Source organism: Strix uralensis, chromosome 18 (assembly GCF_047716275.1).
Source record: "Strix uralensis isolate ZFMK-TIS-50842 chromosome 18, bStrUra1, whole genome shotgun sequence".
Lineage (NCBI taxonomy): Eukaryota > Metazoa > Chordata > Aves > Strigiformes > Strigidae > Strix > Strix uralensis.
In genome coordinates this window covers 15082907-15107135 of record NC_133989.1, presented here as the reverse complement: position 1 = coordinate 15107135, position 24229 = coordinate 15082907, and the positions used below count along the sequence as shown (strand labels likewise).

Genomic DNA, 24229 nt, shown 5'->3' with positions numbered 1-24229 from the left:
GCCGCCAGGGGGCGCCCCCCGCCCGCGACGGGCCCCGGGGTGGGCGGGCGGGGCGGGGGAGGGGGTGGCCCGGGGGCCGGCCCGCCGCTCTGGGCAGCGACGCCCCGGCGCGTGCGGCCGGGCCTGGCGGGGCCTCGCGTTTAACCTGGGCCGCGGCGGAGCGGCTCCTCTGGCAGAGCCCTGGGGGTCCGCGGAGGCCGGGCCCCGCCGAGAGGGGCGGGAACCGCCCGGCGGCTGCACACGCCGCGCTCGGGTTCCCGGCGAGACGCCTGCGGGGGCCCGCGGAGCCCCGGCCCCATGACCCGCGCCGGGCCGGGCCGGGCCGGGCCGCGCCGCCCCGCGGGGCCGCCAGCGGCGAGCGCTGCCCCGCCGCCGGCCTCAGCGGGCGGGGACGGGCGGGTCGCTCCTCGCGCTCCCATTGGCTGCGAGGCAGACGCTCCCCACCAATGGGCGGTTAAGGTGGTGCCGATGGACGGCCGGGGAGCCTATGTGAGCGGCGGGCGGGGCCCCGCCCCCGGAAGCGTGCCTGGTGCTGGCGGCGAGGGCCGGTGCCGGTGGGCGCTGCGGCCATGGCTGGTGGTGGGGATGCGCCGCGCGTTCCGCTCCACGCTCTGCTCCGCGCTGTCAACGCCCTCCTGCAGCAGCGCCGCTACCATGCCGCGCTCGCCGTCCTCAAGGGCTTCCGCAACGGGGCTGTGTGAGTGCGCGGCGGCGGCTGAGGGGAGGAGGGGGCGCGGGGGGCGGTGTATGCCGATTCCCTGGGGCCCAGTCGCCCCGAGGGCCGCGGGAAGGCCGCCGTGTGCCCTCCTTGCCTGTAAAGGGCTCTTGTGGTAGAGGTTCGGGAGAGGCGTTTCCGTCTCCCCTGCCGGTAGGCGAGGTTTCAGCTGCTTTTGGGGTTCGTTTTGGGCCTGGCTTATTGGGGTGCATGTTCTCTTAAGTCTGTGGCCTGGGCTCCTTCTGGTTTGGTGTGCTGCTGCCACTGGGATGACTTAAAAGTAAGATGTGGTTGCTTAAGTAGCATCTTTTGGCTGTCAGTAGAATAGAAATAGAATCATTTGATAGTATGGTACAGAAACTCTGAAATATGTGTTTGCTTTTGCAGTTATGGAGCCAAAATTCGTGGCCCGCATGCCCTGGTGATGACTTTCCTATTCAAGAGCGGAAGGTATGAACCCTAGTTCTGTATTTCTGTGTTACTGCTTAGAACGCTTTCATTCAAGCATTAAATTTTTCATGTTTCTAGAAGATTTAAAAAGGTACACGAGCCATGTTCATAGCCTGTTGTTCTGATAGCTAAGCAGGACAACTCCTATGCATGCACAAATATGTCATAGGGATTGACCACTCTTAGAATGGTTGATGAGGACCAGTGGGAAGAGGAGAAATTAGCAGATGCACACAGCAGCACTCCACTCTGTTCATATAAGGGAAGTCAAACTGAGTCAAACTGTAGCAGTGCGCGTTGTGGCTTTCCCCACTTATACCAGAGGTTTGCACTTAGGCAAAAAAATTTATAAAAGGCTGCTTGACTAGTCATAGAATTCGACAGAAGCACAGTTCGCAGTCTGAGCAGAGCTGTGTTCTGATGGGTGAGCCGGAGGTGAAGGTGTTCTCACATCTCACAAGATGTTCTGTGGGGTGCCCAAGCTGTCAGTCTAGATGGGCAGGCCGGAGGGGTGTAGTGTCCAGGCTCAGTAGCTGCAGTGATCCTGCCTTTTTGCTCTCCTAATTGTCTGTTTCTTTTCTTCAGTTTAAGAGAGAAATTGAAATCGATTGCTCAGGCTACGTACACTCATTCCCGGAACTTGGCATATTTTGTGTTCACCTACAAGGGGCTGATGGCCTTGCAGTCCCAACTACAGGGGAAAAAAATTCCATTTCATACTTTCTTTGCAGCCTGCATTGGAGGTTGGCTAGTGTTCCGTGAGAACAATCCCATCAACAACCAGGTAAATGCGTTCATTGAAAGTTTCCTTGACACAAAAAAAAAAAATAAAACCAAAAACAAAACCACAACAGATGGGTGATGGCATGCTGGGAAGTGGTTGGTATAGCCTGGCATGTTTCTGGTGGTTCCTTACCATGTAGCATTACTATATCACCATATTCCTCTTCGCATAAGTTCTTGTTTTGGCTGCTCTGCACTCAAATTCTAGAGGTGGTTGTGTGCCTCCGTGAACGGTGTGTGCAGTTTGAGCACTAAAAGCCCAGGTTTGCCTCCGGAGCTACACTTGTCTGCATCAGAAGGCCAGCAGTCATGCAATCCAAAGCTTTGGGCTACTCCACCTGTGATCTGAGCTGTGGTAACTAGCTGTGTGCCCTCCTGGTCTGCCCACTCGCAGGGTTAAACCCTTTAGCTTGAATGTTGTAAGTGTAGAGCATAATCGGTTACTGAGCTACACTTAACTAAACTGGTTAAACTGACAAAAGCTGCTCAGGAGCCATTTGATTTCAACCTGGTTGTTAACACACAGTCACAGATTAGTCAGTAAAACACACAGATGCAGATTAATCAAAAGTGTTCTACTTATGCAATGCCCTGTAAGAGCATCCCTTCGGTCTGGTTTTAGGCTGTGTCCAGACTACCCAGTTTGTGTCCGCCTGGCAGGCTAGCAGGGCGGCTCCTTGGCTTTCTAGTAGCAGCAGCATCTAAGGTAGTATTAACTGAGCAACAACAAAAGTTGTGCAACTGCAGAGATGTGTTGCGTGAAGTGTAACTTGTTGATTACTAAATTAAAGCGCCAGCAGCGCCACAGGACTTTGAGGATGTAGGGAAGACACAAACATCTCCAGTTATAAAGACTGCTTGATATGTGAACCTACGGCCTGTTTGCTTTTAAGTTGGGTAAATTGTTTCCACTCCACTTGCCTAGCTTATCGCTTCAAAATCACTTAACCGGGCTAGTATATCTGGTCAGGTTATTTACCTAATGCCCTTTGGGTTTTCTCTTCATGCAGATCATTATGTACCTGCTGTCTCGTGTGCTGTTCGGCTTGTCTCGGCTGGCGGTGGAAAAGGGCTATGTCCCACAGCCAAAGCGGGATCCCTTCCCACTCATCGCTGCTCTGTTATGGGGGACAGTTCTCTGGCTCTTTGAATACCACCGGCAAACTCTGCAGCCTTCTCTGCAGTCCTCCATGACCTACCTGTATGAAGATAGTGATGTATGGCATGACATTTCTGACTTTCTCATTTATAACAGAACGACAGACAGCAAGTAGGTGGTTCATTGTAAACACCTTTGAATGGGATGGTACCTTTTGGCAGCTAAGGGAAAAGGTTATTCTGTTGCTCTTCACTGGTGATTTTTTTTTTAAATTAATATCTGTCAGGCAGTTGCCTCTTGTGTCCTGGTCAAAACATTCTGATTAGTCTTGGCTCTGTTTAGAGCAAGTAAATACTCCACAGAAACTTGTTGCAGTCTTTTTTAGGAGAGGCCTTATTTTCCCTACAATCTGGCTCTGGGTTTTTTTGTTTTTTAAGAAACTAAACATACTTACAAAATGTCAGCCTGACAGTAATTGGAGAGTATGTCTAATCATGAAAAACTCTTCTAGGAATCATCTGTGTGCTTGCAAGACAGAAGGGTTTTTCTGTGCTCACTGTAGTGTGATGGGAGCGGGGGACCTGCTCAGGTCTGAAAGCAGGGACATAACCTTGATTTCTGTGGATGACTGGAAATCTTGTTTAATCTGTTACAAGGACAGCTGTGTGCTCCTTAAGAGAGTTTCTCTGGAGTTTTCCCTCAGGGAGACAATAAGATGTTTGAGACTAAAATTGTTAAGGCTGTCTGGTACAAGCCTGGTAAATCCGGTTTGGAAGGACTGGGTTTGCTCAGTTTTTCATGCACTTGAGCTGAATCTGTCCCTCTGCAGAGTGCACTAATTAATACCCTGTAATTATTTTAAACTTACATGTAAAGTTTTTAAGAGCTGCTTGAACTAAATACCAAAAACAGTTACACAACTTAAACTCCTTTGAAAACAGACTGAGATGCACTGCACGCCTTCAGATATCACGCTGGGTACTTTATATGTAGAAGCGAGCAACACTTTTAACAAGCACTTTTATTTTGGTGGAAGGTAAGCACATGGGTTTCTCTTAGGTCCCAAATCTACCCTCCACAGCAGTGGCATGTATTAGCTGTAGTGAAACTTGAATGTACCTGCAGTTTGTGTAGGCTTGCTGAGTCAGGTTGAGGCCACAGGTGAATAGGTGAGTGAATCTTCCTCTTAAAAATACACTTGCTGAGCCCCAGGAGTAGTGCAGCACACACTGGGCTTTAACAGAACAGAAGATTGACTAGATAGCTGAGAAAAACAGGTTCTGTTCTTAAAAGTAATAAATTCAAACTGTTAATAGTGCAAAGCACTTTGCACTGCCATATAACACTATACCATTCCCTTCATGATGTACATTAAAGTAACTCCTGATGCAGTGGTTTTATGTGGTGATATTTGCAAGAGAGTCGTTAAGTTTCCTGTGCTAATTGTTCCCTTTTGGCTCAGTTGGGATTATTTTGTTTGCTCTCTTTCTGTACCCATCTGCTTTTCCATCCTGACCTGACCATGTCATGTCATAATCCCACTGATGCTGTTCTTCATTGTCTTTTGAAGTCTCTTTACACTCCAGGCTCTAGCAATTTGTTGTATTCAATGATATGACTGAAACAGTACATTTAAGTTCAGGTAGTTTCTGAGTAGAAAAAAATTCTCAATTTCTTCTTAAGTCATTTTTCCTTGTCCTCCTAAGATCTTTGTATTACTATTACACATATTATGAGTCCCACTTTGCTCTTTATTTTTCCAGTCTCTGTGTCAGCAAGAGGGAGAGTGAAATGTTCCCCTCTCCCTAGTCTGTCTGGTGCTGCGATGTTTGGGATTGAATTGCATCAATCAAGCCTGAGTGGCTCAGGTGGAGTAGGAATAGAGTCTTCTGGCTCTTGGACTGAATCTAAGGCTGAGTCCAACTACATTCCCTGTGAGATCTTGCAGTGCAGAGGTGGAACCTTCTCTGTGCTCTTGCCATGCAAATCCACGACGTACTCATGTTTGGTGCCCAAAAGACAAGATACTGCTTTGCCATAATAACTGTCTGTGGTACCTTTAACTTTTAACTTCACCTGCTGTTACAGTCTGTACCGAATACTTAAATGCTGATTGGTGTTCAAATTTAATCAGGTAGACCCCAGGAAAGCTATAGAAGTTAGGAATTGGGTGTGTTTCTTTGTAGTTAAATGTTTTCTTTGGTGTAGATAAGCTTAAAGATTCAAGTACAGAAAAAATACTGAAGCTACAGGTGAGGTCTGATTTCTTTATAAACATTGTATCTTCATTTGCACCCCTGCTGCATATCTGAAGCAGCACCAGTGCAGAACTCTATTTTTCTGTCAGAAGCCTCAATATTGTTCCAAATAAGAATGTTAGTATTCTGCTAATATTGCTGAACTCCTACAAGCTTTGATGGGACAATCTGACAGCTATGGCTTGAGAATTTCTCCCTAAAATTATTAGACTGACAAATCCTTGACCATGTACAATTATTGTAGTAAAAGATGGTGCAGGCTGGTTATATGAGCTGTGTGTCTGTAAGAAGTTTTTAACCTTTTTAATTTACAGCTGGCATTCCTTTCTCTGAGAAAGGCTTGTGATTCCCTTAGAGGCAAAATCATTTTCTTCTGCTAGGAGTTCCACCACTGCAACCACATGGCTGCTCGTGGAGCACTTCTCTGGGCACATGAAGGACAAGTGACCTGTCCTGTCTTTTTGATACTACAGTCCTCTCTAGATGACAAAAACAAGGCAATAACAAGTTTCTAGTATCAACCTGGCAGCAGTGGCCAACAGTCCTTGGTTCAAAATGCCCCTTTTCTCTTGGGAATCTATCACCAAACTCACTTTCAAAGCAAATTGTGCCTGAGCCTCCAACCATCTGTACTTCTGATCCAGGAACCAGCTGCCATCCCTGGAAGACAAACTGCAGCTCATCCCGGGAGCAGGACCCGTAGAGCAGCAGCCATTAGCTGGGTGTTTGCAGGCGGTTGGTTTTCCTGCTGCGTTGGGGCAGGACGTTAAGCTGCAAGTCACTTCTTTCCCCAGGGAAGTAATTGGAACAGTTCTTTAACGGCATTAGTCTGCATTGCTGTTCCTGTGACCAGATAGCTGGGGATGAACCCCTTATGCTACCAAGGTGTTGGAACAATGCAGGCGTGTAGTAAGGAAGTGAACTAGAAGTAATCTGTCTGAGTCAGACTTCTCGGATACATAAGTTACACTCTCTGCCCTCCCCCAGTGCATTGTGTGGGGGATTGAGTCCCCTGTTTGTGTTCCTTTTTTATTAGCATTAAAACCAAAAGAAATAAAGAGACAGTTGGGAAGCCACCTGCGAATCGGCCAAATGCTTAAGAATCACAAAGGAGTGCCATTTTCTCGCCCCAGCCCTGATTGGTTTTGAATTTTAAGTTGAACGTGGGTTTGTTTGTCTATGGTTTTGAATTTTAAGATGAATGTGGGTTTGTTTGTCTACATCAACTTTATTTTCCCTTGTTATTTCTTCCTTGACACCTGACCGTGAGATGCTGAGTGCCTCTAAGGAGGAGTAGAGTGTCTCAATGCTTAGCTCAGTTTGTCAAAAATTAGGTTTACTGGATAAAATTGAAGTGTTCATTTTAAAATTATGTCTCTCCTTCAGATTTTAAGCCTTGTTTAGAGGCAGTTTTAAAGGTTAATGAATCAAACCGATCAAAAGTTTTCAGCAAGCCTTGAATAGCAGACTGCCTATACTGAGCTATTAATCATTTATTTTATGAAGGAACAAAGCAAGCTCAGGGTTATTTACTGCCGCTGCATGCTGCCCTGGCATACCCACTGTGCTTCACTTCTCTTTGGAGGACAGCTTCTATGCTAGTGCTGGCTCTCAGGATTGCTGAAGAACCGTTTCCGGGACAATTACATTATTTAACAAAGGTGAAAATTAAATGGGTGCATGACATTTGGTTTAGCTAAGGTTTTTTGTAGTGTGTTTGATCCTTTCGGTTAAGGGGAGGATACTTCTGAAAGCAAGACCTGTGCTCGTCCAATTAGTGCCCCAGAGGAGCGCTTAGGGAGGCGGCTGCTGCTGGAAGGGATGAACCGGTGTTGGCAGTGTGACAGCCTGCCTTGTCCCGGTCACCAGCCCTGCGCCGGGCAGCTGGGTCAGGAGGGGGAGGCTGCAGAAGAGCTGTGATACTGGTGCTGCGAGACTTTCTCGCCCTGGTGGAGTAGTTCAAGCTCTGCTTTAAATCGAGCTGGGTGGCAGGTAGAAGTGTGAGGATGTTCTCTGGCTGCTGCTGAATTAGACCAAAATGAGGTGTCCATGGGGACAGCCTGTGACTGCAGAGGGTCCCCTGTGCACGCTGGCTGGGAGCTGTCGTGGGTGGCTGGTGCCAGTGGAGTAACCAGAACCCCGTGCAGGTACCTTCACACAGGGGAAACTGCTGTGACTCAAACTCATTTTCACTGCATCAGCACAAATACAACCTTTGGATAATACCCCGAGCCCCATGCTGTTTCCTATTTGTCAGGTTGTGTTTGTCTTCCAGGATCATGCCAACTTGAGCGGAATGTGTTAGGTTTTCTGATGCTGGTTTTGAAATCCAGCAGATAAGGGAGGAGAGAAAATAAGGCGTAATGCTCTCCAGCATAACGTCTGCCTGCCGCTGTTAATATTTTAGGGGTTCTAATCTTGAATTTTCAACCTGTGTGTTCATACCAGGTTGTTGAAGGGGGTAACTTTTTTTGTTTACTTAGAAGAATTTTCATCTGCCTCATTTCCTTACGAGACTGGTGATGAGGAGGGGGAAAAACAAATTAAATGCTCTATAATACAAGCATTATTACCTCTGATTTTGGTATATATTTTGTGTTGATAATTGCTGTGTAATCCAGGCCCTGATTTTCTGACAGCGTAGAATAAAGTTAAGAGCATAAACTCAGGTAACTTGTAATTACACTGATCAGAATGCTTGTAGGAATTAATGTCTCCGCTTTTGGTTTTAAAATGTGTGAAAGAGGGGGCAGTGGGTTGTTGTCCACTATGAATTGACTTCTTGTGCAGTTGAAGTACATCAATCCAAGACTTTGTGCCAAACTCATTTGCAGATTATTTCTCTATAATAACTCTTTGAATATTATAATACTGGGCTTTCTATAATAATAATAAAATCCTCTTTTTTCCTCTTTTTTTACTGTCGTCATTATTAAGCTAAAATATTGGAAGTAATGCTTAATTATTGCATGTTACCAGTCCTATATGTAGAGAAGTTATGCACAGAGTGTGTTTGTGGCATCAGTTGTGCCCTTGTGTTACCAGCGTGGAGGCAATAGGCAGTGCTACTTTGAGCACACCGTCAGATCGAACTACTGCAACATTGGCTAGCTCAGGTGAGGATCCTAGATGCAAAGACAAATTGGGGTGGCTGTCTTTTTTTTTTTTTTTTTTTTTTAAGCGTGAACTTTCCTATGCTGCAGCTGTTTGGATCACTCAGCATGGCCATGCCTTCAGACCAAGTGACTCCAACTGTGGCTGGGCTGGGAGGATCGTAGCACATACAAATGCACGCACTCAAACGCAGTGTAAATGGGAAAGAGCGTGACCAGCTCTTGCATTGCAGCAAAGAGTCTGTCTGTCCCACCAGGTGTTCCTGGGGTGATGTGGTTACAGGGCAGACTGCTCCTTGGTGCCTTGCAGTCCGCCAGGAACGCATGCAAGTGTTTGCAGAGAGCACACAACTGTTCGGAGAAGTCGGCCGCAGGAAGCTCTGCTGGTGACTGCCCCGCTCGCGTGTGGAGTCCTGGCTTCGGTCTGTGTGCCTGGTCCTCGCCCAAATACCCCTCCTTAGGGCAGGTGGCCTGCGGCAGGACCATCTGCCAGAGCAGGGCACGGATACAAGGCACTGGATGTGTGTCTGAACCTGCTTCGCCCATTAGCTAAACACAGTAAGGACGTACACAGTCAAAATACAGATGTATGTAGATGATTGTACTGCCTCTTCCAAGCTAAGAGCTACAGAAAGGATATGCTGTAGAGGTAACAGCAGCCCCTGTGTGAGGAGCTCCCTACGCACGGGCAGGTAGGGGAGGTCCTGATCCCAAGCAGAAGGTCCTTCTTCGAGGGGATCACTGAGTAGCTGTAGGACAAAACCTCCTGCTTTATAGCTGCTGCAGTGCTGGAGTGTCCAGCCCAGGCACATGAGAAGCCAAATTAACACTTCTAAACTGATGTCAGTCCTATCTCAAAGTGGTTTTTTCCCCTCTCAAAGCATCATGCTGTACCTGAAGCCTTCTTCCATTCCAAGTGAAGCTCTGACTGAGCTGCAGGTTTTGCTCTGACTCTTTACCTGCCTTTTGGGTTTGCAGTGCCAAGGACCATGCTCTGAACCTGCTGGGAAGTGAACTCAGACTGGCTAGAGTTACTAAGTCTAGGTAAAAGCTAAAGCACAGAAGCAACATCAAGGGGCTTATTCCCAAATGTACTCCTTGATGACTCTCAGGCTATTTGCACAATGTACTGCTCTGAGAGGAGACACTTCAGCCTCCTTCCCTGTGCAGGCCTTGAGTGAAGGACGTCATAGAATCATCAAGGTTGGAAAAGCCCTTGAAGCTCCTCCAGTCCAACCATGAACCTCACACTGACAGTTCCCAACTCCACCAGATCCCTCAGCGCTGGGTCAACCCGACTCTTCAACCCCTCCAGGGATGGGGACTCCCCCCCTGCCCTGGGCAGCCCATTCCAACGCCCAACAACCCCTTCTGCAAAGAAATCCTTCCTAAGAGCCAGTCTGACCCTGCCCTGGCGCAGCCTGAGGCCGTTCCCTCTTGTCCTGGCGCTTGTTCCTTGGCTCAAGAGACTCATCCCCCCTCTCTGCACCCTCCTTTCAGGGAGCTGTAGAGGGCGATGAGGTCTCCCCTCAGCCTCCTCTTCTCCAGACTAAACCCCCCCAGTTCCCTCAGCCGCTCCCCATCAGACCTGTGCTCCAGACCCTGCACCAGCTCCGTTGCCCTTCTCTGGACACACTCGAGTCATTCAATGGCCTTTTTGGGGTGAGGGGCCCAAAACTGAACCCATTCATCAAGGGGTGGCCTCACCAGTGCTGAGCACAGGGGTGAGATCCCTTCCCTGTCCCTGCTGGCCACGCTAGTGCTGATACAAGCCAGGATGCCATTGGCCTTCTTGGCCACCTGGGCACACTGCTGGCTCCTGTTCAGCCGGCTGTCAATCACCCCCCCCAGGTCCCTCTCTGACTGGCAGCTCTCCAGCCACTCCTCCCCAAGCCTGTAGCGCTGCTGGGGGTTGTTGTGGCCCAAGGGCAGCACCCGGCATTTGGCCTTAGTGAAGCTCCTCCAGTTGGCCTCAGCCCATCGCTCCAGCCTGGCCAGGTCTCTCTGCAGAGCCTCCCTACCCTCGAGCAGACCAACACTCCCACCCAACTTGGTGTCATCTGCAAACCGACTGAGGGAGCACTCGATCCCCTCGTCTAGATCATCAATAAAGATGTTAAACAGGAGTGGCCCCAAACCCGAGCCCTGGGGGACAGCACTTGTGACCGGCCACCAACTGGATTTAACTCCATTCACCACAACTCTTTGGGCCCGGCCATCCAGCCAGTTTTTTACCCAGCAAAGCCTGTGCCCATCCAAGCCTGGAGCAGCCAGTGTCCCCAGGAGAATGCTGTAGGAAACGGTGTCAAAGGCCTTACTGAAGTCAAGGTAGACAACATCCACAGCCTTTCCCTCATCCAATAAGCGGGTTGCCCTGTTGTAGAAGGAGATCAGGTTTGTCAAGCAGGACCTGCCTTTCATAAACCCATGCTGACTGGGGTCGAAGAGCCTTGTCACATGGAGTGGCTTTTAGCAGCTGTGATGGGAAGCAGCACAACCAGTAGGTTGTACTGTGCTGTCTTACAGAGGCTGGAACAAGAGCAGAGCAGGGGGCAAGCGGGCTCTGTGCCCCTGTCACTTCTACTGAAGGACTCTACAGATTGATGTGAGCTTTAATAGCAAATGCCATCACATGAGAGAAGGAAATAACACTGCTGAATCTGTTGTGCCCAGCATCCAAGAGAGTAGCTGACCTCATGTCCTGGGAGAAGAACTGCTAGTGTAATCTTCTGTAACAAGATGCAAGGGAGCAGGCAGTTCCTAGCTTTTGGGACCAGGATCTGAGAGGAGACACCTAAACCAGTGATGCTCTCCTGCCACAAGCAAGCTTTAGTTATTCTATTTGTGCCATCAGAAAATTGCTGCGGTTCCTGTGGACAAAGGACGATGGCTGACGGAGATGGAGGGCAGTAAGGTCAGGATAGCAGGACTATGGGAGCTCTGGGCTCTCCCCAGCTGCCTGTCCTCTTGCAGCAAGAGCGTGCCACACTGTCAGCTCACTGTCACCTGAACCAAAGCGGTGGGAATGGGAGTGTTGGCAGGAGGCCCCGGGGGAAGCCACAACGCAGCCGTTCCAGGGCGACAGCTCAGCACAGCCCGTATGGGAGCTGCTGAAAGCAGGACCACACTACGGATGACAAGGACACTGAATGTGCTTCTGGGGCACCTACATGCTAAGGTTAACTGAGCACAGGGATGCAGGTTTGCATCCTGCCAGCTCTCCTTCTGCCTGCTCCCACGGACAGGAGATGATTTTGCAGTGTAGATAGCAGCTGGGGCTCCATCTGCAGCCCTGGTCTGCGCTTTTCCCTCAGCACAGGGACCAGCAGGCACCCCCCTTGGCCTGAGTCTGTCCTGAGGTGCAAGGCAGCCAAAACCCACCCGAACTCGGTGACTGCTGCAGGGTAAATCCGGCTGGGGTACAAAGCTTATGAATAGCCTTCCTGATCCTCTCCATGACCAAGTGGGGCCGGAGGATAAAGGACTTTATCTTTGTGCAGCACCCGCCAGACAGCTAATCTTGGGAGCACATCTCCACTCCCTAGCAGGGCTGGCAAGGCTGGGAGGAGTCTGCAGCTGTGCAGGAGACAGGATTCATCTGCTTTCCCTCATATGCATGCAAGAAAAGCTCCTGCCCTTCCTTCTCCCACCAGCCTTTGCTTTTCATTTGTCTTTGCAGCCACCCTTTCTCAGTGCCGCCAGCACTAAAAGCCTTGGAGAAGTTGCAGAGCAGCCAGGCAGCACGACGGCTGGGGGGAGAGGGGGGCAGAGCACAGCCTGCTCCCCCCGAATAAGCTCCCGCATGAATTAGGGGGGGAAAAAAAAACAGCCTTTGTGAGCAGAGCGGGAGCAGCTGGTGCAGCAGCTGTGTCCCAAACCCTGCATCACCCCAGGAAGCGCCTGGCCAAGGCTCCCTGGGGACGGGGAGAGCACTGCCAGCCATTCGCTCCCACCCGGCTGTTGGGGTTGCCTTTTCCCCCCCTCCCCAGATGGAAGAAACATTAACTGTGTGCAAACATCTGGTCTAACTGTTGCTTATGCTTCACAGTAATGATAATATTGCAGTGCAAGGGCTCCAGAGAGCGGGCCCTTGAATATTAGAATGGCCAAGCATTAATTAACTGTATTAATTTCCTTTAAGCAGGGCACCATTTCTGTTTGCTTTTTGCTGATGAAGAAATGAGGCATGGCGAGGTGATATGATTGGTCACGGACATGCAGTATGTTCCTGGTGTATTTAAGGATGTGTAGGGACTTGGGGAAATCATGGCATTGCTCTGTGCTGGCTGTCCTGCAGGGCAATTGCAGCCACTGCCAAAGTATCCAGCATAAAATCCTTTAAAGCCTGAAACCTGTTAGGCCAGTGCAGGGGCACTGCGTGTCAGGATCTGCTCCGCAGCAGAGTTAACACAGCCCTGCGAATGCCTCCTGCATCCCACGCACTGGTGGAAAAAACACCCCATCTCCTGCATCCCAGGCAGGTCGGATTTGGCAGCAGGGCCGGGGCGGGAGCCAGCGCTGGCCCGCGGCCCTGCCTGGTGGCGGGAAGGGGCCGAGGGCCATCGTACTCGTCCATGGGGCCCCCCGGGGACGCACGGGGCAGCTCGTGGGGGACACAGAGGCGTTAAACCCTGCGCTCAGCTCAGGGGGGTTCTGGGTGCCTGACCAAGACCCAGCCACCACACTCTGCCCATGAGCATCAACATCTCTGGGCCCTGGGAAAGGCTTAATCTTTAAATGCGGCAGTTTTATTAGAAAGGTATATATATTTTTTTCCTTTTTAATTTTGCCTTCTCATGCAGCAGGAGGGTTATCAGCGTCCTGCAGACGGGAGATGCTGATGGTGGGAGCTCCCTGTGCTGTGTCTCCTGGGTGGACTATCATCTCTCAGCGTGGCGGGGCCACTCCCGGCTTGGCTGCCACCCCCTCGGCCGCTGCCTCGCCCCTGCCCCCACAGCCCCACCGCCCCAGACAGCTGTCGGCACGGTCAAGTGCAGATTTTGCTTCCAGCAGAGCTTTTTCTCCGTGCCGCCCTGCGAGGGGTTATCAACTAGTGCTGAAGAAGCTGCCGAGATCCACAGCTGTTCAGCGTTCGGAAACACAAAATGCCGTGAATCGCCCAGCAAACGGCCGAGCAGATTGCAGTGTCCCAATCCGTCTGCGCGAGCGGGACCCCTCGACCAGGATCAGAGCCCAGAGCCTCCAGACCTGCCCAACAGCCTCGTCCGCAGTCTTGGGGGAGCTTTGCAATCCTGAACTCATCCCTTTGTCCCTCCGTCGGTTTTACAGACACGGTACAAGAGTCCCAGCATTCCCCTGGGAATGCTCCCCACAACACGGCAGACGTGCTCGAAGGCCGCACCCCAGCACGGCCGGGCACCCCTCGACGCCCACCCGCACCCGACGGCGGGCAGGGGCACTGCTGCCGGGCTGCCCCCGCCTGGGCAAGGCTGCGGTTACCGTCACCCCCCGGGGAAGGGGCACGCCCGGGGGCAGCCTGGGACACCCCGTACAGCCCAAACCCACCGGGCCCCACGGGTGGGCAGAGTCCGCGGGGAGGGGCGAGATGAACTTTGCTCGTGGGTGTGTGCCAGTGCTCTCCTCCTCCTCCTCCTCCTCCTCCTCCTCCTCCTCCTCCGCCATCCGCAGGGCAGCTGCGCCCGCAGCCGGAAGCCCGTCACCCCGACGGGGCCGGACCTGCAGCCCGGGCCCGGGGCTCGGAGAGCGCTCGGTGTCCGCCGGTGTTGCGTGGCCAGCTTTTCCCGAGGCTTAAAAAAAAGCGGGTGGGCAAGGCACGGGGCCGGGGAGGCTTCGGCGCGGGAATCCCGGCGGGGGGGTGCTGGGGGCCGGGGGTGGCGCCGCTCCCCCGCCCGCCGCGCTCCGCACCCACGCGGCGCCCCCGCCGCGTCCCCGAGCCGCCCCCCGATTGGCCCCTGCCTCGGCGCGGCGCCGCCGATTGGCCGCCTGTCAGCGCGTCGGGCGCCGCCGTCCGCTGCCAATCGGCGAGCGGCACCGCCCGTCGCTCCGGCGTCAACGGCCAATGGGACGCCGCTCCCGCCCCCCCGCCGCGGCGCCCGGCGGCGGGCGCAGCCAATGGGCGGGCGACGGGGAGGCTCGCGCCGCTTTCGCGGCAAAAAGGATTTGGCGCGCAAAGGCGCGCGGGGCTGGCGCGCCGAACAATACGGCGGCGGGCGCGGAGCCGAGCGGAGCGGAGCGGCCCCGCGCCCGGCATGGGCCGCGCCCCTGCCCGCGCCCTGCCCGCCGCGCCGCCCGCCGCCCCGGCCCCGGCGGCCATGGGAGCCATGTGAACCATGGCGGCGGCGGCGGCGGGCGGCGCGGCGGGGCTGGCGGCGCTGCTGGGCAGCGCCTCCCCGCACCTCCTCATCGTCTCCGCCGCTGAGGAGCCCGCGGGCGGCGGCCACCCCGACGCCGACCTCCTGCTCTTCGCCACGCCGCAGCCTGCCCGCCCCGGCGCCGCGCCGAGACGGCCCGCGCTGGGCCGCCCGCCGGTAACGCCCCGGGGCCGGGACGGGGAGCGGGAGCGGGACGGGGGACGGGGGCCGCGGAGCCCTGGGCCCGGCGGGGCCGCGCCGTACCCCGGGCCGTGCTGTGTATCGAGCCGCGCTGTGCTGGGCTGCGGCCAGCCGGGCGATGCGCCGGGCCGGGCTGTGCCACGCCGTGCTGCTCCCTGCTCCGCGCCGGCACCTGCCGTACCCTGCCGGGCCGGGCCGGGCCGGGTGTGCCACGCAGCCCACCTGCCGAGCGCGGCTCTGCCCCGGCTGCCGCTCCGGAAGCCGCCCGGGCGCTGGGCCGTGCTTTGCCTCCCCTTCCTGCGGCCCGCGCCTGCTTTGGGGAGCTCCCCACACCGTGGCGGGGCCCCTCAGGGCTGGGCCAGCCCCCCCCCGTCCCCGCTGGCGTGTGTGGCAGCCGGGGAGCCGCTTGCATCGACCCGTTCCTGCCGGGGGCGAGAGCTCCCGCGGTGCTGTGCCCTGGCGGGGGCTCTCGGGGGGGGGCCCTCGCGGCCGCCCTCCGTCGCCAGCGCTGTGGGGGGCAGCGGGGCCGTCCCTCTGATGAGCCCCGTCCCTCGCAGGTGAAGAGGAAGCTGAACTTGGAGACGGATCACCAGTACATAGCAGAGAGCCTGCCGGTGGGCCGGGGCAAGGCCAGGAACCCCGCCAAAGGTACCAGCCCCGCTCCCCCTGACCCCCCCCCCAGCCTGGAGCAGGGGGTCTGGCCGCCCCACGCTGCTGCCCATGGGCTTGGCTGTGCCTCCAGTCTCGTTCCTGGCAGCTTCTCCCCATCCCTTCGTGTTGGTTTGGAGAGGCTGTTCCTGGGGCCAGGCTGTTTCTGGCTACTGTTCCAGCCCGTGCTGTTGTCCCCTGAGCTGGTGACACGGTTGTCCTGCCCATCTGCTGGCCACCACACCAGCTCCATCCCCCTCTGTGCTGGAGCTGCCCACATGGTGTCGGTGCAGTGTGCCAGGTGGACCCTCCATCATCTCCGTGCTGAGCCCTGCCTGGCACCTTGGTGTCACAACCCAGCTTGCGGTCACAACTGAGCACGGGTGTCAGAGCCTGCGCCAGGCCCTGCAGCATTCTTCCCTTGGGGGATGTGGGGAGCTCGGCCCATTGCCCTGAGGAAGCAGATGGGTGCTGGTCCTGGTCCACGAGCCACCTGCGAGCATGGGGAAGTGTTTTAGGACCTCTCAGCTCTAGCACTGGGTTTCACTTGTGGCTAAATCACACTTGTCCTCGGTGGCTGCAGGGGCAAAGTCTCCTGGGGAGAAGTCCCGCTACGAAACCTCGCTGAACCTCACCACCAAACGCTTTCTGGAGCTGCTGAGCCAGTCGCCTGACGGCGTGGTGGACCTCAACTGGGCAGCTGAGGTCCTGAAGGTGCAGAAGAGGCGCATCTACGACATCACCAATGTCCTGGAGGGCATCCAACTCATCACCAAGAAGTCCAAGAACAACATCCAGTGGCTGTATGTCCCTGGACTGGGCTTGTGGGGCCGTGGCTGGCTGTTCCCTGGGATGGGGGAGCCACCTGGGCCAGGCTCAAGTGGAGTGGGAGAAGCTCAAGAGTGGTGTCACTGGGAGCTTCTGCTCAGGGGTGGAGTGGTGGCTCCCCCTTCCCATGGTCCACGACCCTGGGCGAGGGCCGCACTTCTATGCGGGTGGCTCCCGGGCAACATCGGTATTCCTGAGTCAGCTGTGAGTTCCCCTCAGGCTCCTCAAGCCAGCCTGGGGAGTGGGGGGGCTGCGTCCAGGCTGAGGGAAGGGACCCCAGGGCTGTGCCTGCTGGGAAATCCCCATAAGGCTGATTCCCTGGTTACGGGGTGGCCCAGGTGGGGACAGTGCATGGGGACAGCCACGGTGTGGGGCAGAGGGAGCGGTGGGGTTGGGCTGCTGATGGCTGTGGTGCTCCCCAGGGGCAGCCAGGCCACCGTGGGGGCCCCCGGCCGGCACCGGCTGCTGGAGAAGGAGCTGCGGGAGCTGCAGGCTGCCGAGCGGCAGCTGGACGATCTCATCCAGACGTGCACGGTACAGCTGCGCCTGCTCACCGAGGACCCTGCCAACCAGCAATATCCTTTGGTGCGGGGCCGGAATGGGGCTGGCTGGGTAGGGGGGGGATGTGGCTGAGCCCTGAGCTGAGCCTGGCCGTGTTGCAGGCAGGGCGTTTCGCAGTCCGCCCTGCTGCTGTGTGAAAGCATCCCCATGTCTGCTCCTTGACCCGCCACACCGCAGCCTATGTGACCTGCCAGGATCTCCGCAGCATTGTGGACCCCTCGGAGCAAATGGTGATGGTTATCAAAGCGCCCCCGGAGACCCAGCTGCAGGTCTCAGACCCAGCAGAGGTGAGCTGGGGCCACCCTCTACTCCCCATGTCTGCACAACCCTCGGCAAAGCCCAGCCCAGGCTCCCTGGACATCCTTGCCCCTCCTTGTCTCACTCGTTTCCCCTTTCCCCAGGCTTTCCAGGTCTCTGTGCGAAGCACTCAGGGCCCCATCGATGTCTTCCTCTGCCCCGAGGACAGCTCGGGGGTCTGTAGCCCTGTCAAGAGCCCCTTCAAAGCCGCCGCAGAGGAGTCGTCTCCCAGCCATTCACAGGCCAGAGCCTCCCCCCTCCTACATCCTGCCCAGGACGTGAACATGCCGCTGCTGCCCGGAGAGCAAGGTGGGCGACAGGGGGGCTGGTGTGATGGCACAGGGGCTCTTGCTTTGTTTGCAGCTGTGATCCCCTCTGCTGTTGGCACAAGCAAGGAGCTGGGGTGATGCTCGGGCACCTCAGCAAGGCAGGGGGGTGGGAAAGCAGGTTCTCCTGCATAGCCAAAAAAACCTGCTTGTTTGGGTTTTTTGGCAAGTATTGTGGGATTTACGGCTGCTTCCCATCCCCGCAGAAACACTGCTGCCGGGGACAAGCGCGCTGCCCAGCAAGTGCCCGGCAGAGGAGGTGAGCCTCTCACCACTGGCCTCCATGGACGCCCTCCTGGAGCAGAGCAGGGAGGATTTTTCGGGTTTCTTGGCGGACGAGTTCATCAACCTGTCGCCGCCGCAGGCGCAGGACTACCACTTCGGCCTGGAGGAGGGTGAGGGCATCAGCGAGCTCTTTGACTGCGACTTTGGGGACTTCACGCCCTTGGACTTCTGAGGCTCTGCTGGGGTGCTCAGGGGAGCTGCCAAGTGTGTGTGGGGGCCCACCCCTGGGCTCCTGCCCTTGCAGGCAGGGTGGGCAGGGCAAGCAACCCCTCCAGCGGCAGCACCCACAGCTCCTCTCCCTGTCCATTTTTGCAATATTTTCTTCTTCCACCTCCAGCCCCCCCCAGTCCAGCAGGAGCTGGTGGCGTCCCTGGCTCCAGCCCCACGAGGGGGATGCCAGGGTGGGGGTCCCATCTCAGGGGACCCCTCACAGAGCCCTAATCACGGGGAGGGGCTGCCCAGGGCAGAGCCACTGCCCCCCCCCCCCCCCCCCAGGTGCCCGTTACGGAGCTTTAAGCAGGCCTGTGTATAGATTTGATTAATTTATTATTGTCCCCTGGGGACAGTGTTTAATTTCCCAGGGGGGTTGGGGGGGGCCGTGCAGCAGAGTCGGGGTGCCGAGAGGTTTCGTCACGCTGGAAAGGGAGTGGCGGAGATGTGGGGGGTGCTGGGTTGGGGCTGTCCCTCCCCCCCCTGCGTGGGCAAGGGGGGGGGGGGGCTGTCCAGAGCCCAGCTAAGTGTGGGGTATTTATTTATTATTTATGGTGTGTGGGAGCTCTCCCGGAACATGGGGGGGCAGGAGGGAACAGGGGGACGGTGCTGGTGGGGGGGACATGGAGGGTCTCGCCAGGGACTCACTGGCATGTCCCAGCTTTGCTCGCGGCCAAAAAGGGGCTGCTGGCGAAGCCACCGTGGTGGCAGGTGGCTGTGGGAGGGGGACAGGGCTGGATGGGGCTGGCGGCTCCAGGACCGTGTGTATGTCCCCTCGGAGGGGGACACAGGGGTGCCCTGGGGGGGTGCATCTCTGCAGGCGAGGACCCATTGCTGTCTCCAGGCTTTTCTTCCCCTCCCCACGCAGCCATTCAAGCCTTTCGTCTCTGTCTCCCCTTCTCTGGCCCACTGGGGCTGGGAGAGGCGGAGGGGAGGAGCGGGGTGTCCCGGCACCCCTTGGGGCCGGGCTGGAGACGCACTTTCACTTTTACTGCCTTTTAACAAGCTTGTGTTCCTCTGAGCTTCGTGTTTAATAAAGGTTTCTACTGACTCTGGCCTTTGGTGCAGGGCTGTGTTCAGGGGGCTGGGGGCATTAGGGGTGGTGGGGACCTCAGCCTGGGAAACCAAGGGGTTTGGGGTTATTTGGGGGAATGGGGGGTGTTTGATTTTGAACTTGAAATGCATGACCAGGTATGTCACTGCCTGGGGTTGCAGGAAGTGCTTTGGTCCTTGGGGTTTTTTTTTCCTCCCTGCAACTCCATGCACTCCCGTGTGTGGGATGGGAGCTGGGGCTGATCCTGCCGCCCTCTGCTCCTCCCGAGAGGGTGTACCCCAGGGAGATATGGCTATGGCTCTGGGGGGGGTCTGCTTATTTCGGCAGTCCCATCCTCTGACAGCCCCTGTCCCCTCTCAGCTCCTCTCCTGCCTGCCCCCCTTCCCTGTTTTCCCCCCGGTTTTGGGGCAGTGTTTGCACAGGGTTGCCCAGAGCCGCAGCCCCTGTGCGGGGAGGAGGAAGGCAGCGTGGGGCCTGTGTGAAACCAGTCCATGCATCCACCACCCCAGCAGGCTCCCTGTGACTTCCCAGCTCCCCTGTTCACCCCAGCACCTCTTTGTCCTGCCTGAATGCAGCTGCCAGCACCACTTTGTGGCCCAAAGTTTGAGGTTCCCGTGTCCCTGCTCACTGGGGACGAGCTGGCTGCAAGTGGCAGCCCTGACCCTGAATGCCCCCACCCCCTCTGTGGCACACTGTTCCCTTCCTGGGGAGCAGGGGACATCAGGGGCCCCCGGGGAGGGATGCTTGGAGACTCCAGGGGCTCCCTGGCAGCCTGGAGCAGGCTGAGGGGGGCTATGGCCCCCACCCCAGTGGCAGGCAGGGATGTGCCACTTCCTTCCCATATGTGAGTGCTCACTCCCTCTTTTTGCCCGGCCTCCTGCCTGTTTTTCCTTTAAACAGCCTGATAAATATTTCACCCCGGATCATGTTGCATAAGCTCACCCTGCTCCTGTGCCAGGTTTTGCAGGGAATGGGAGCCCAGGTTCCGGCCAGGCTGCCAGTGGGTGCTGGGGTGGCACGACAAGCCCATCACCGCTGCCTCCATCCTCATGTCCCCATCCCCAGCTCGTTGTGCTGCCGCAGGATTGTTCTTACTTCAGGACACGTGTGGATAGCGGTGTACCAGTGTGGGGTAGCAAACCTCACGGCTCAGCCCCATCGTGGTGCCAGCTGCCCTGCTCCCAGCCCTCCTCCTGCAGCCCCTGGCACTGGCCAGGGCTTGAGAGTGGGGCCAGCTGGGGCCCTGGCGAGGAGGGGAGCGTGCCATGCCGTCCCAAAACCCAACGGTCAGGAGGGCAGTGGCACACACAGCCTGTCTGTCCCCTGTGCTCGAGTGGGAGGAGCCAGTGACTTGTGTCACGCTGTTGCCCCATCAAATGGGGCTTTTTTGGGCAATTAAACTGGAAGAGCTCTCCTGCTGCTCTGGTCCATGGGGCTCCTGCCCCACAGAGCCAGGGGCAGGGGGACAGGGAGACCAGGGTGGGTTGGACATGGCCCCCAGTCCCCTGCCTGCTGCATCCTTCTTTGCAAGGTCGATCTTGGTCACCTGAGGTGACAGAGGTGCTGAAGCTTTCATGATTTACTGCGGGGTGCCCAGCCCAACCGTATGCCAACTCATCCTCGCCCCTGCACTTAGCAAGATCCGGCACTCCTCCTCCTCTCCCCCTCTTAGTTTCATTTTTGTGGAGGATAACAGTGATCTGCACTGCTGCCCAAAGGGCTGAGACCCCGCCGAGGGGGAGGGGGCCGTTGGCTTTCAGGGGAGCCAGTGGGCACAGGGAGACTGGAGAGGACTCACCAGCATCCTGAGCTCTGCAGGACTGCTCCCATGTGAGAGCTAACTGCCGGTCACAGCACAGCTTTTCCCTTTTCCCCTGAGCAAAGGCGAACCTCTCTGATGGCATTCACCATCACATTCCCCTAACAGGGAGCCTCATGGGATGATGAGCCCTTGGGACTCCTGGTCCCCATGAAAGCAGGCCTCCCGGCAGGGACAGGAACGCATCCCCCGCTGCGGCAGCGCAGCCCATCTCAGGGGGAATGCGTTGGCGGCTCCACACGAGCCAGAGCACCATAAAAATAACCGCTCTGCCTCCCAGGGATGATTCATGATGCAGCTGAAGGGCTTCCCTCCTGCTATTTCAAATTGCTGGAGAAAGATCTGATGATAGCTTGTGTAGGGGCTCTCATTTCCAAAGAGCACATGGTGGTTTTGGGAAGCAGCCCCGGGCGCTGCCCAATTTTATGAGTTATCTGCACCACAGATGCTTTTCTTTGTCAAGTGAAGCAGACACGGTGTGGGAGGTGGTCACCCTGGACACATCCTGTGTGCCCCATGTGTCCTTGGTTCCTGTTCGCTGCCATCTCCCTTTCCTTGGCAGCAACCCTGCAGGGACTGTGCCCATCCAGCTCAGGGGGTGCCCGGTGCCATCGGGCTGCGGTGGCAGCTCCATTGGCACTGGCAAATGGTGCAGCAGGTGGGCAGGGATCTGCAGGCTGAGCTGTGCCAGATGTAGATGTGGTGCTGAGCCCAGGCAGTTGTAGGGTCTCCTGTCCCCGTGCTGAGAAGTTTGGGCTCAGAGGAGTCAGGAGAGTTCAACAGCGGGACGAGCTCTGGGACAGGCTGGCAGTGGCTGAGGGGCAGCGTTAGATGCTGACACAGCATCGAGTTTGCCAGAATTCATACCTTTAACCTAATCCCCCTTGGAGGGTCCAGGCAGGTTTTGGGGTCTCCATAGGCCCCTGTGGTATGTCTGGCCCGGGGTGCTGTGCCCCTGCCAGCACTGCCTGCTGCCTGCCTTGCTTCTGCATCCCGACCCACGCTTCACTATTTCCACTTCTGAAAACCACTCACATTTCTTCTGCAAGAAAGTAACTCAGGTAGGTGAAGCGCAGCAGCGTTTATTCACCAGGCACTGGTAAGTGGGTGCTTCGTTTAATTCCTGCCTGGTTGTGGTCCTGTGCCCCCCGTGCCTGGGGAGCAGAGCAAAGCCCTGGTCTGGTGTCCCCCCCGAGCTGGGCTGAGGCCATGTGTGCCTTCCCTGCCGGTGGCTTTCGGGGTGGCTTTGGAAGGAGCTGGGGGCAACCGCTGCCTCCTGCTGCCGGCAGAAGTTTTGCTCTGGACTTTGGCCTCAGGACCTTCCAGCTGCTCCTTCTCACACAGACACTCATGCTGACCCCGAGGTGCCCTGATAGGACCTAGCATGGATTTTAGCAGCACGGGAGTGCAGAAAGGCCCCCCCAGGGCTTTGCTTCGATCCACGGCAGAGCCACGCCATCGCCCAAGCCCCTTCCCACACTCCCTGGCAAGGTGCTCTGTCCCTGCTGCCGTAGGGTCTCCCCTGCCTGTTTCTCTAGCGCCTGCCTCCATTTTAGTTTGATTTGATGATGGCCACGCTCGACAGCTCCAGCTCTTGGACCTCTTTCTGCCTCCCCAGGGGCAGGGGACAGCCCTGTACTGCATGGGCTGGGTGCACGTGCTCCCCGGAACCCTCAGATACCCCCATCAGGTCCCAGGTGCACTTTTTCCGCCTCTTTTCCCTTGCACACACCCGGAGCAGCTGGGAGATGGTAAAAATAACTGTGATGCATCCCTGCAACTGCTCCGGGCTCAGCTTGCAGCTGGTTCTCCCTGGGGGAGGAGGAGAGCGAGCGAACTACACGTGCCACGGCTCGGTCACGTTGGGCTAGGGAAGTGTCTTGGTTTTGAGACCTGGGTTAAGAGAAGCAGAGCTCAGCAAAACGGGTTGGCCTCGAGAGGTCCATGTGAAGGGAGAGGTGGTGCAGTTGGAGGCAAGCCTGGCTGGGATTTTGCATCCAAGTGAAACTGGTGCATACCCCTTTCCATAGTAAAACCCCAGGATACTCTGAGAGGGATGGGAAGAAGCCCACCACTCCAAGAAATCACCGTGTACCCTGGGAGCAGTATGAAGCTTTGCCCAGGCACAGCTTTATCTAGTTTATTTACCTAATTAGCTGTTCCTTGTCTGTGAAAACCTCCGAGGACAGGCTGGGGTACAGACATGGATGTCTGTCCTGTTCCTCTCTGCATGCACAGGCCTCTGGGAGCCTGTGCCAGGCAGGGATGGAAGCAGCTCCTGCCTCCTTCTCCTCTTCCCCACAGCCTGCCCCCCACTCCTGCAGCCCCTGTTTGGGGCGCGAAGGGGTTTTACATCTTCTCAAGGTACTGGGGACCCAGCGCCATCGGTACAACCCCCTCACGCCTGGCGTGTCACTCCGGGGGGCAGCAGCACTGAGGAAAGGCTCCCGGCATTGTGGGCATGGAGGAGCTGGCACCACTGGAAAGTCATTTGAAACCACTCGGGGTGGCGGGGGGACCCCCCCAGGGCCATCCGCAACCACAGTGGGACCACCCATGGCCAAACTAGGACCACCTCAAGGCCAACTGGGGCAACCAGGGCTACCCCACGCCAACTGCAACCACACTGAGACCACCCATGGCCACACTGGGACCAGCTGGGACAACTAGGGCTACCCTGGGGCCAACAGGGACCACCCTGGAACCACCCTGGGACCACCCATGGCCAAACTGGGTGAGTTCAGGCCAACTGGGGCAACCAGCACTACCCTGGGACCAACAGCATCCACACTGGGACCATCCATGGCCACACTGGGACCAACTGGGGCAACGAGGGCTACTGTGGGGCCAACAGCGACCATACTGAGACCACCCGTGGCCAAACTGGGACCAACTGGGGCCAAACTGGGGCAACCAGGGTTACCCTGAGACCAACAGCATCCACCCTGGGACCAGCTGGGACAACTAGGGCTACTCTGGGGCCAACAGGGACCACCCTGGGACCACCCATGGCCAAACTGGGGTGAGTTCAGGCCAACTGGGGCAACCAGCGCTACCCTGGGACCAACAGCATCCACACTGGGACCACCCATGGACACACTGGGACCAGCTGGGACAACTAGGGCTACCCTGGGGCCAACAGGGACCACACCGGGACCCCCGTGGGCCGCACGGGAGCCAACTGGGAGAACAGCGGGTTGCGCTGCGTCCAACCAGGCCCAGCCCGGGGCTGCCCCACGGCCGCCGCCAG

At 56.5% G+C, this 24229-nt stretch overlaps 2 protein-coding genes across 2 annotated transcripts; both read left to right on the top strand.

The window, feature by feature from the left end:
* The first annotated feature begins 446 nt into the window (after positions 1 to 446).
* Positions 447 to 8221, top strand: PXMP4 (peroxisomal membrane protein 4). Its single transcript, XM_074888117.1, has 4 exons — positions 447 to 697; positions 1103 to 1165; positions 1751 to 1949; positions 2959 to 8221. Exons 1-4 carry the CDS (start codon positions 570 to 572, stop codon positions 3220 to 3222), a joined length of 654 nt encoding a protein of 217 aa, XP_074744218.1. The 5' UTR covers positions 447 to 569; the 3' UTR covers positions 3223 to 8221.
* Positions 8222 to 14729: 6508 nt separating this feature from the next.
* E2F1 (E2F transcription factor 1) lies at positions 14730 to 18558 on the top strand. The gene is made up of 7 exons (XM_074888154.1): positions 14730 to 14927; positions 15509 to 15599; positions 16183 to 16402; positions 16850 to 17002; positions 17161 to 17275; positions 17390 to 17594; positions 17818 to 18558. Exons 1-7 carry the CDS (start codon positions 14730 to 14732, stop codon positions 18066 to 18068), a joined length of 1233 nt encoding a protein of 410 aa, XP_074744255.1. The 3' UTR covers positions 18069 to 18558.
* The last annotated feature ends 5671 nt before the right edge of the window (positions 18559 to 24229 follow it).

Coding starts and splice junctions, on each gene's coding strand:
- PXMP4 (XM_074888117.1), top strand. CDS start 570: ATGGCTGGTGGTGGGGATGCGCCGCGCGTTCCGCTCCACGCTCTGCTC. Junction 698..1,102: donor GGCTTCCGCAACGGGGCTGT/GTGAGTGCGCGG, acceptor TTGCTTTTGCAG/TTATGGAGCCAAAATTCGTG. Junction 1,950..2,958: donor ACAATCCCATCAACAACCAG/GTAAATGCGTTC, acceptor CTCTTCATGCAG/ATCATTATGTACCTGCTGTC.
- E2F1 (XM_074888154.1), top strand. CDS start 14,730: ATGGCGGCGGCGGCGGCGGGCGGCGCGGCGGGGCTGGCGGCGCTGCTG. Junction 15,600..16,182: donor GGCCAGGAACCCCGCCAAAG/GTACCAGCCCCG, acceptor CGGTGGCTGCAG/GGGCAAAGTCTCCTGGGGAG. Junction 17,595..17,817: donor GCTGCTGCCCGGAGAGCAAG/GTGGGCGACAGG, acceptor CCATCCCCGCAG/AAACACTGCTGCCGGGGACA.